General features: G+C 34.1%; 2 protein-coding genes across 2 annotated transcripts; both read right to left on the bottom strand.

Moving 5' to 3' along the window:
• Positions 1–705: 705 nt before the first annotated feature.
• Positions 706–7662, bottom strand: Smp_126200 (hypothetical protein; the record flags this gene model as incomplete). Its single annotated transcript, XM_018796753.1, has 5 exons — positions 706–1716; positions 3276–3854; positions 4449–4910; positions 6388–6492; positions 7642–7662. 5 exons carry the CDS (start codon positions 7660–7662, stop codon positions 706–708), a joined length of 2178 nt encoding a protein of 725 aa, XP_018646843.1.
• A 1187-nt stretch (positions 7663–8849) lies between these two features.
• Positions 8850–10751, bottom strand: Smp_007540 (3'-5' exoribonuclease csl4-related; the record flags this gene model as incomplete). The annotated part of the gene is made up of 3 exons (XM_018796742.1): positions 8850–9401; positions 10496–10567; positions 10602–10751. The coding sequence occupies 3 exons, from the start codon at positions 10749–10751 to the stop codon at positions 8850–8852; spliced, it is 774 nt and encodes a 257-aa protein (XP_018646842.1).
• Positions 10752–12476: the final 1725 nt, after the last annotated feature.

Raw genomic sequence — 12476 nt, 5'->3', positions numbered from 1 at the left:
AGTTTTAAGGTAACAAAATTAGCATCACAATAAGCTGTATGGGTTTTTTTTACGTAAGCGTGCAGTTGACATAAATAAGAAAACTGACTACATTATTTACAAATGTTTGAAGAAGTTATTAAGACGAAAAAAAGCGACTTATTCTATATCATTAAGAATAAAATAGACAAGAAACTACCCGAGAAATAGACCAATCCATGAGTACAGCTCTATACAAGAAGTGTATACTACCATAATTTGTACAAAATATCAAAAGTTGAAATCATTTAAGAATGATAAATTTAAACAAATGTCAATGAGAGTAGATTGAGCAAATAGAAATCTCTTTACAATCGACATTTTGTTACGTTATTACGACTTCATATTTAAAATTGTTTCTCACAAGAGTTAATTAAGATAGTTTGAAGATAAAGGAGAACAAATTAAATGTAAAACTTAAAGGTTTTCATTGAATAAATAAATCAAGACAAAGGTTGGTACAAAAATCAACCGATAACATTTGGGTAAGAAAGTCTTATTAAGCAACAAAATCTTCATAATAGCTGCATAAGAGTAAAAGAAACTAAATATTAACATCAGTTCATTTTATGACTATACACTGTACAATATCACATTGTTGAAATAAATCAATGTCAGAGAGGAATAGATTGATAAAGTAAAGAATTTAACATCAGGAAAAGTGATAAATTGACAAAATTAATCATTTCAACGCCACATCCAATAAAGATCCGGTAATATAAAGTTTATCTTATCCAAATTTAATGGCTCTACAAATGTTGTCATATTACTTTCTGGTTTAGACCATATTCGATCATGTACAATAATTTCTTCAACAGTTTGACTATTATTATTGTTATGAATGGTAAAATTAGTTTCATCAGGACTGAAACTGAAACTACCAGAAGTTTTAGTTTTATTAAACAAAGATAAATCACGATCACAATAAGATATTTGTCTACCGAGACATTCTTCATCAAAACGATATAAATTTAATAAATCACTAATATATTCTGGTATTTTAAATCCACATGAAGAATATTTTGTTGTACTACCATTATTTGTTAATAAAAATGTAATAATTGAATCTAAACTATGCTGACCATCCATGAGTAAGGATCTTGAAATAGACCATGTTTGTTCATTAATTATTTGTGGTTTTTTAGTAAATTTACGTGAATTATGCCGTAATACAGATGAAGAATTTTTAGTTTGAAATTGTATTAATTGCTGTTGTATACTTGTATTGGAACTCGTACTACTGGTTGTCGTAACAGTTGTAGTAGTTGTTATTATTGCAGGAATTGCTTCTTTTGATGACATAACTGATGATGACATCCGATATTTAATTTGTTGTTCAGCAGATAATTCTAATTTATCACTTATAGGATAACATTGAATTCGTCTTATTAAACCATTTACTTCACCAAATTGTACAAGACTTAATAAACTAATTTTACAGTAATGATAATGTGTTTGATGATAAGATGTATAACAATTACAAAGTTTCGATGATCTTACAAAAGGAAGGGAATGATACGATGATGTAGAAAATGATGAGTTCATATGAGATGAACATTCAATAAATCGAATATGCGGATTGGCTGAAATTAAATATGACAGACTAAAATTGGATGAACCACAAAGGATTGTATACAGACGGAAAATATCGTGAATGCATAAACTTTGTAATTTATGACGATTCGAAGTAAATACTATCTGAATGCAAAGAAAACAATACAAAAAACTAAATACATATATAATAGTAGTACGCATCATCATTATTGATAATTACAGAAAAACATCAAGCCAATACAAGAAATACCAAAACAAACTTGTATCTATACAAGCGTAAATTTAAAATTTTCAGCATATTTCATAAAATCCATCCGGTAATATATATATATATATCCTTTGATTATATATTGGCACAATAAGCACTAATTGAGGTTTACAGATATATATATATATATATCGTCATTATTATATTTTCTGGAGGCATACACCTCAACATAAAATGATCATTACAGTTCTAAAAATTAACAATTACGAAGTCCAAAAACAAGCATTTATATCAGTTTCTGAATACTCATAACTTCTTGAATTGATTATTTTTTTCTATTCTGAACACCTTGAACCTAAACCTCAGACTGTTTTATTTTAAGTGATCTCATTAGGCAAGATGTAACTTTCTAAGCATCGGTAAATAAATCCTCATAAACTTTTCATACACTCCTCCTCAAAACTGTGTATTAGTTCTGTTTGATAATTTAATTTTCATTTCTTCTAATTTAGATTACCTTTTGTATGTTACATTATGCTACTTATTAACAATTAGTAACTAACTTCATTTTCAGTCATTTTGAGCATATCGCGAGTTACATCCTTCCATTGTCCAGCATTGATAGCTGTTTTTATGAATTTTTAACATTAAACTTACTCATTATTGTAATTGAAACTCCTTAATATTTGTAAAAACTACTCTGGATCTTCTTGCATCCATTAAACTATTAGTAAGTTGTCAGTATAGGGTTGTGGAGATTGTTGAGTGTTTTTGAGATCATGAAATGACCAATGTTAGACTACCGTTGAAAACATGAAAGCACTGGACACCCGCTTCGTTCTAGTGTAGGGCTTCTCAGCAGTATTCATACACGGCCCGACATGCGGGACTCGAACCTAGAACCTACGGGCTAGAGCGAACACTTAACCACAAAACCACTAAACTAGGATTCAACGGTGATAATACCTAACTTATTTACTTGTAGGAGTTTCTAATATTTGTGGTTTCATTTCCCATTTTGACCGCTTTCTGGCATTGTGCTTTTAAACATAGCTACTAACTGTTATGTAGCCTATTGTATTTTTTGTAAATAATTTCTGTATACCTAATACAAGAAACATTTTTCCTTTGATTATATATTGGCACAATAAGCACTAATTGAGGTTTACAGATATATTTTCGTAGTGAATTGCAAGTACGATCATTCCGAAAGTAACAGTAAAACTCTAGAAAAATAATGACTGAGCGTAGAATGACAACGTTGTTTGAAATAATCAAAATAAAACGAATAGTCACGACCATAGTACGTGTTTTAGACACCTAGTTCTATACACTTTTGATTTGCATTGATCATCGTTGTTCATCTGATGGATAATTAAGTATTCAGTATTCTAAAATGAATAGTTCTACATTTAGTATTGATGTTCAACGATCAACTTTAGCTAATAGTGCAACTAAAAGTCTGAGAAAAGAAAAAAGCAAGTAAAATGCTTACCACAGTTTCCAAGCACATCTTGCTAAGAGAGGAGTCTGTAAGTAGAGTGGCCAGTCGTGGCAAACCTAACCATCCAGGAATAAGTGTTGAATTGGAAAACTTATCAGCTTGAAGAAGTTGCATTATAAATGTAGGATATGGTAAGGCACGAACTAATCCTATTCGAGCAAGCTCAATTAAACATAGACGAGCTATAGCCACGTCTAATTGAGCTAGCTGAGCCAATTCAATTAAACGTCGTCTACCGTTGATATAAGGTAAAACACGTTGAGCTACAGCATCTAACGGTCTCCAACCACCATTCAAATTGTAACCCACTTTAGAATGACGATGATAAGTTGGAGAAGCGATTAAAACAAACACACAATTATCAGTAATCTCTGATTCACTTTGAGGATTGAAATTAGGAAAAACAATTTGATTATTATGATGAAGATTGAACTGTCGAATTTTTTGACCAAATTCTAATCCCCAATCATTATCATCAACATTACTTTCCTTAAGAATCTCCTCAGAAACCAGTTCAAACATGTCAAATGACAAATTGCTATACGAACCATGATCCTGTCTAGGACTAAACTAGTAAAAGAAAAATTGGAATTATATGAAGAAATCTAAAATATTTAACTTAATGAAGTGGAAAATATTTCGGAGAATTCAATTTTCACAAATAATTAGACTCAAAATCGTGTTAAATTAGTCTAAATATCACAGTTACCTCCTCAAAAGATAATGATTAAGAAAAGTCAAACAGCATTTATAAACAATAAACATCAACTACCAATTCATTATCCGACTTTCAGTATGTGTATGAGTCCCACTCATATGAATCCAATTCATGTCAGTACGCAAAAAGTGTACCAAATTTATTGGAATTTATCTAATTTCGACTAAATAATGCCAAAGTTAACACCATATATATATATATATATATATATATATATATATATCACCATGGTCTATATAAGGTTAGTGAAATAGTTGAAACTTAGTTTCATTTGACTGTAAAGTGACAAGAATGATCTTGAAGCATTACTACCATGGTAACCTATTTCATTATTTTTGCCTCGGTCGTTTCAACGAGACAAATTTTCTAATCGAGAAGATTGTTAGTTGTATACATAACATTTGCGAAATAATTTTGAAGACATTGTTAGGACTAATAAAACATACCCGCAAGTACAAAGAGCCACTATTGGGAAACGAAAGAATACACATTCCGGATTCATGTAATTGTTTGTAAATTGATTTAAGGCGAAGTAATTTTACGCACTTTTCTACACCTTCATGATGTCCTAATGAGCGAGACAGAAATCCACATTGTTCTTCTAAAGCATAAAAATATCTATTAATCTTTAGTGTTAATGCCTCGTAAGCTGCTTGGACGTTAGGTCTCAAACCGCCAGCTGAATGATCGTCCCAGAACTGCCAATGTGATATATCATCCCGATTAGCAGTTGCTTTTGGCTTAATGACAAGACATATATTGAACTGCAATGTGTTTCTCTTATACTGGACACCTTCGATGCGTTGCAGGCAGCCAATCACATAGTGTCTGAAAGCCTCTATTGTTACTAACCGAAAAGCTAATTCAGCTCGTGGGATAACAGCGTTGCCAATCTCCTTAAATTGGGTCTATGAAAAGCAAATGAGAAAATGGAAGTGTGTTATAGGTCAACTACTGTAAACATTAGTAAGCAGATTATTGACTTAAAAAAACAACCATTTAACACGGTGATAGGAGGTACATCTAATGAATGTGATAGATACATAGGTCAATAAAACACTGAAACAACTTAAAGTTCAAACAAAGTGATCTAAATTGTGAAAGGCTTTTATTCACATATGGTTTTGACATATTTAGGTGTGGGTTTCATTTGCAAAGTGTTAATAAGGTGATAATTCAATACGATACCACTACACCAAGTCGTAAATCAGTTTGCTATTTATTGAAGTTATAATGATTCTTAAGCATTATTTTTGTAAAACATAGTTGCATTGACTTAGAGATAACAGCAAAGTGCTATTGATGTTTGCTTAGGAAGTTCAATAATTGAGGATTTCTAAATACGAAATATATCGCTCCGTATAACTCAACTTTTCAGAGTTACTCCATATTGTCAATAAATGAAAAAGATCATAAAGGAATAAATTCTGTTGCGTAGGTTATCAAGAAGTTTACCGTCTACTATCTTATTTATTTTCTCATTACACAGAACGGTACAAAAAACGGAACACAATATAACCATTTAACTCCACACTTTCGGTTTGTCTTGGATGATGGGGTTAGGAGTCATTAATAATCTCCCAGAATTCTCTATAGAATTGTCCATATTTAGTCTCAATATAATATAACCAATGTTGATGTCAAGTAACCTACGTTCAGGTATAGTGAATGTTATGATTCAAAGGGAATTAAAGTCTTTAACTACTGGCTATAGCGGCGTAGCTTCGTCCTACAGACGACGACCAAGCGGCCTTTTTACTTAGCGATCCTCACCGACAATGAAACTGGATGGAAGAAAAAATATGGAAAAACTATGACATAGAGCTGTGGAACCATGGATAGCCTATTAAACGTCTATGGATGGTGTACCAAAGGTTATACAACTCAGTGGTATAATACGTAATCAGACATCTCAAAGCAGGGACCAGTAGCGATATTGATGTAATATTCCGCTACATTCTCCACAAAAAATAAGATATATGTCTATCAAAAGAAAATAGTTGTTTTATTTGAATTATATTCTTCAAAATATAATTATTTTTATTTATTTGACGATTTCTATTTCTATATTATGGTATTTTGATGATGTGTGTGCCATTTATTGGTATTTTATTATACACAGCTTATTATATTACAAATAAATAAACATCTTGGGTATAACTCTTTCAAAGTGTGATGCAAAGATTGACATTTTGTTTCTAAGTTAAAAAGCGATGTAAAAACAAGCTTCTTAGTGAAACATAGCCAACAAAGTTTATTTCTCTACTAGACCGATTAGTTTAGATGACAAGCCTTTTAAGCTTGCATCAAAATATACAAACTTTTAAGGACTGGACATAAATTTTAAAATACTGGATAACATATATAATTAAAAGAAAAACATACCGGGGAAACATAGTTGTGTGGATACTGATAGGCGATCACAGTCCCCTGGACATTTTCAAAGGTAGCACAGAGGATTGCGGCCAGTTCCGTGGTTCGAACTCCGGCCTGCAAACAAGATCTAAAACGTTAGCTAGTTTACATACTTCACCATTCTGCTAATAAGTTAGTTGACTTTCAAATGAAAAATTTTGTGGCTGACTCAAGTACACAACCATAGACCCAAGTTAATGTGATGACTAAAAAGTTGTAGTTATTCCACGCAATATATTTAAATCATTGTATTTCGGTAAATTTACTTATTATTAGTGGAAATTTGCTGCACTCAAAATTCAATAGCTTTTCAACTACATTTAGTTACTTTCATAATTGTTAACGGGACAACAGAAACATTTGAAGGATAGAATTTATGCATTTACTTTATAAATATCGGAGTTTTATTTCAAAATGTAATTAGACCAACCTACTGACTCAAGTACTGCTTAAAATCAATACAAATTTGGATTAAGTACTACAAATCAGTACAATCTATTCTTAAACCGTTGATTCAACTTAAGAAACATTTCACAGAAAAAGCACATAAATTGTACAATTTAGATGAGAAGTGACATGAGCTGATAAACGTTCAGCAAATTAAAGAAAATATATACAAAGATAAAGGGATAAATCGTAGTTATGGAATAAAAAGATTAAGTGCCTGGTGTGCGAAAAAATTTGGAAGCTAACTGGGAACAAGTAGCCATCACACAACTCTTCTAGCTTTGTAATGACTCGGTTTTAATTTACTTTCCATCCCATATACTTTATTATGTTGAGAAGTAGTACTTATACGCACATTACGAAAAAACCACAAAGTGCTATGCTTACCAACGATAATGTCGGTTTATGAGGGAAAATATTCAAATGAAATACTAAGCACATGCAACATTCAACCAGTGTCAACATTTTTGATAACTTTAAGGATTACTCCTGAAAGCTCCACAAAAAAGCGCAGTGATATTTCAGCAGGATTGGGGAGAAAGTATAGAGAGACGAACCAACAAACAAAATGGAGCAGACATTATAATTCTACACTATCAGTGTAATAACTCGAGACACCACAGGTTTAGAGGCAGATTGAGAACCTATGGAAACGTTTAAAAATATCATCACTTATTTCGAACCTTAAATAATAGTAAAATGAAACGAGAATAGTCAATCACAGTTTATTATTTAGAAAGTGACCACTTAACGCAAAAGTATTACTTGACTGACTACCTTTTCGTAGTTAATTACCATCGTTTCCATAACTTGTATGGTGAAACCTATGTCACCAATATTTATTGGTAAAATACAATAAATCCAGAAGTCTTGAAATAACTTGAACAACCAACGAACCTCTGATATTCCCCGAAAATGATTAAACAACACCCTTAGAAATGCAGTAGCTAGGGTGGCCCCCAAATGCCCTGGTACGGCCGAGAGTGGGGAGAGTCCGCTCTCCCTCTCGAAATGCTCTCACATGGCCAGAGAATATATAGCCTCTGCCAGGGAAGTCCTACTCACTGCCTTCTCGTGGCATTACTGTTGTTTACGAAATTGAGAGGACGAAAAGCGAATGTCCGGCGCTTTAACCGGGTTGGTGGACAGGGCTAGTCCACCTAGGGGAGTTGGAAAACCCTGATTCCAAACCAATGGTGCACATGGGCCCCAGTATCCTGAGGAAACAAATGGCGTACAAATCAATCGTTGATCACCGGCTACCATGGGACTGCATCTCCTCACGATGCTCCACTGCCTTGTGGATCAGATCTTCCGGTCAAAGGCTCCGGGTGTGGTCCCCTAAGAAAACCACCTGCTTCAGTTTGGGCACCTGGGCAGTATCACAGCCCTCACACAAATCGCATGAGATTTGTGAGGCGCATATGTATCTGGTGCTTCCTTGTACCAATATTTATGTGTTTAAATAAAATAAAATAATAATAGGGTGAAATGACACAGTTTCTCTTGTTTGTTCTCATTATCTGGAGTCAATTTTATTTGTATAGTTGAAAAGTATAGCACTTTAGACTGATATTTCTTCGAATCAGGATCTACACTGTAGCGTTTGTTCATGATTAGACTAATGCAATTTATTTATTTATTGAAGATCGATAATTATTGCTAAAATAGAGAACTAACAAGTTATACTTTTTTAAATATCCCAGCAAGTTACCCTGGTTTGAGAGCAATTAATAGAAAAATGGATTGGATTGATTGAAATTGCCAAAGTTCATTAATACAAAAAATATCCACCTCAGATAAAAGCAGGACATAAATGCATAGCACATAAATACTTCTAGTGTGTTTCTGATTAGGAGTACGATAATGGATAAGACAACAAGACATTTTCCGAAATGTCTAAGAGCTGCATTATGAACAAATATTTTGAGAAATTGACAAACGAAACTATTCATATAAGCAAAACAAATTTTATATGAAATAATTTATTCAATTTGAGCACAAATTAACTGAGTAATAAGTTCATCTGGCACACGGGCAACTTTTCGAGGGTATCGGTTAAGTGTGTGAGGACATAGCATCTCAGTCCATCCAACAGGAACAAGGGGAGAGCCACTTGTACTACCAAGAAGTTCGAGAAAGCTGTTATCAGGAGACCTTCCAAGACCAAGGACCACACCCAAATCAGGCTCAGCAGTAGATAGAAGACAAACAGAATTGGAGCCACTTATGTTTGCATCATTGGTGGCCGCCACGGAACAGGATATAGCCTGTGTAGTTAACAAAGTGGATAACGTTTGTGGTGAAGTGCTAGACATAAGTGAACCAGTGTTGGTATACGATCCAGGACCCAAGAGATTAATAACACGAGCTCGAACAATATCACCTGGTCTAAAACAGCAGCCTGGTTCTGCCTGATCGCGCTGCGTAGCACGAATATCCTCACGTCTTATGAGACCTTTGAATGGTCCGGCAAGGTAAACTTCTCCAATCGCGACGATATCGCAGCGAACGAATCGTCGTGTGATACTGGAAACCTATAACAGGAAAGTCAAACTTAATTAAAGAGGTTGAGGGCTCTCAACAAATGTTTCCATAAAGAGTAAAACTAATAATTATCTATTTCACCGTTCCTTTGATCACAGATTAAAAATATTCAGGGAAGATGAACCAATCGCTGATATCGTGAATATGCAGAAAACTAAGGGGTGGTGATAACCACTACATAAACTGATATACAACCTAACTAAGCATGATGACTGGGACGTTTGTAACATATTTATGGCTCATTAAATGTAATAATAATTTGATAAACCAATCAACTAGTAGGCCTTTCTGGTCAATTACTTATAATTTGATGTAACTCAATAACAAAGTCCAAATTTAGCCCGTTGGTTTTGAGATCCTGTGATTTTGTTACATTACCCAGTTGTATAGATTAAAGCGTGGTGAGGCTTGAATCTGCAGTGGAAGGTTGAGCTGTTCGGCCAATCCACTACTACGAGACAAAGAATAAAACTGATAAGAGCCCATAACTGCACTAACTTGTGAATTGCTGGGAATAGTGAAGTTTTGTATATGCGGGTAGATGTTAGTAAAGATGATACTGTGAAAGAAGCTAACCGTATACAATCTATGCAAATAACTATACAAATATCTATTTCTTTTTTCAGTGATCTGTAACATGATGCCTAATGCCATTACTTTGCTTTGCAACCTCAGTTTCAATGATTTAATTTTAGCAAATACTCTAAAATAGTCTATTAACGGGTGTCTAATTCGAAGCTTATTTGAAACTAATTAGAAAGTTGATACGACTATCTGTCTGTCACATTTTAGGAGATGATATGCATCATTAGTCTCAATACTTGAGGATATAAAACGGCACTGAACAAATTCTAATTGGTGAAGGTATTTTAGTTTTTACTTGAAGAGAAGAGGGACTGTATGAAAACTTTCACACCTAATTAAGTGTAAGTGTTAGAAACAGTATTTTGACCTTGAAATGCATATACAGGACTAATTGACAGACAGGGAAATAGATATGCAGCTTGTACTACCACTTAGTTGATTGTATGGTTAGTATGCATTCTAAACAAAAAGCCGTAAAGTGCACGCTGTACAAACTTACTTTGGCTAACACAATTGACCCGGTGTAAGGAACTATGCCAGGAGTTTTCAATGGTGCAACTGAAAATGTTTTCTAACATTAGCTACGAAATAATGGATAAACATACTGTTCCGTCCGTATGGGATTCCTCTTTGACATATCCAAATGCGCTTGAAAGTATATTCCCCGAGCAACAGTACGTCGACGGCCCACTTTTTTTATTAATGTCTAAAGGGGATATAACGTCCCCAGGGACTACAACTCTACTGCTACACATTCAGTTTGATTTTTGAAAAACGCTATAACTGTTATACGTCGAAGCTTGAGCTGAGAATGAATTTTGTCTACGAGGATGATAATCTGAAATATGAAGGGCATATGGATAATTACAAAAAAACAAACTGGACGATGTAGCTGGGAAACTAAACTAACGGTTACATATGCATCTGAACGAGACTCTAGGGCTGTCTAGAATTCAGTATTTCTAATTTAACTAACAGTGTGAAACTTAGTAATATTTATTTTCTAAGAATATTTCCTTGAGGATTGATGATTCTTCTGTTAATCCTTCAAAAACTCCCAAGGAGTAAAAAGTTAGTTGTTAAAAGTGATTTAGGTAAGATTCTATGAGTAGTCTACCTTACCACTATTAGAACTAGAGTAAATATCAAATCTTCGGAAAAAAAATAACGAGTTCGTCGACATAGTTATCACGAATGTCTGATTACTTTCAACATGAGCTCATCTACGTTGTTTTTTCGGAATATCTCCATCGACCAAGGTTGCCAAGCGTAATACAACCGCCTAATTGATGTTATTTGAGGTTGAAGCTACATAAAGCACTATCTTGATGCGTCCTAACCAATTGGCCAGGATGTTAAATAGTCACATCCAGAGGGCACGCTGTTATGTAAACGTAGTGGATCATATAGACATTTCAATAGTTCAGAACTTTAAGATATAATAATGAGGAACTGTTTTACTTAGGTTTTAAACCCATGCCTTATACTTATGGTATTCGCTTTCGTCATCGCAATCTCCATATCGTTCTATAATAAGCTTGTAGATTACCAAAGTAGGTTATCTGTGCCAATGACCGAAGATCTACTTAAGTCGACGGAAGTGGCGAGCCTGCCCAGCTTTCGTCAACGTCAAACCTCACGGCTGACATCAAAGGTGGATTACACCTTCTTCGTCTTATCCACGTTCTATGACTACTTTGATGACTTTGCGACACAAACAACATTATTGCAGAAATATTTTAGTCAGAATACGTACAAGAAACAAGGTAAAACTACTGCTTCATGAGTCAGTCCACAATGTACAATTGATCTGAGCGCTTTGGTTGTCCTTGACCTTGTAAGGGTTCGGTAAACTTCGATTGACATTGCCTAGTTTTTCGGATTATTTAACTGGGATCAAGTGACATCTCATCGGCCTCAAGGTTACGTGTAACAAAGTACTTATAGAACTTGATCAATTACACTCTAGAGGCGCTTTAAGTCTAAAAAGATTCAGGAATCTTAGGACCATGTTACCTACGGTCCTACGCTATTTAACCTATTGAAATGTTATGTAATGAACATTCTGCCTCACTTAATACAAAGAACTTACGTCCTCTTTAGGAATCCTTCTTCGGTGGTCTTCACAGAGCGTGATGTCAGCCTAGTAACCATATACAGACCCATATATAGTATGTCAGACAGAATAGTTTTACAGGAAGATCTTAACTCATTAGTGGCATGGCTGAATGGGTGGTCACTAGAAGTAAACCCTAATAAAAGTGTTGTGATGCAATTAAATAACTACGGTGATTCGTATCACTACACAATATGTGGACTAGTGTTGCCCAAAGTAAGAAACTATAAAGATTTAGGAGTCATACTAAGTAATGATCTCAAAACAACCAGTCACTGTAAGGCTGCTGCTGCAAAAGGCTATAGGGTATTATGGTCTATTCGTAGATCTTCCCGGTATCTGGATGGGGAAATGTTTAGATTAT

This window comes from Schistosoma mansoni (assembly GCF_000237925.1).
Source record: "Schistosoma mansoni, WGS project CABG00000000 data, supercontig 0170, strain Puerto Rico, whole genome shotgun sequence".
Lineage (NCBI taxonomy): Eukaryota > Metazoa > Platyhelminthes > Trematoda > Strigeidida > Schistosomatidae > Schistosoma > Schistosoma mansoni.
This window is presented reverse-complemented; position numbering and strand designations above follow the sequence as displayed.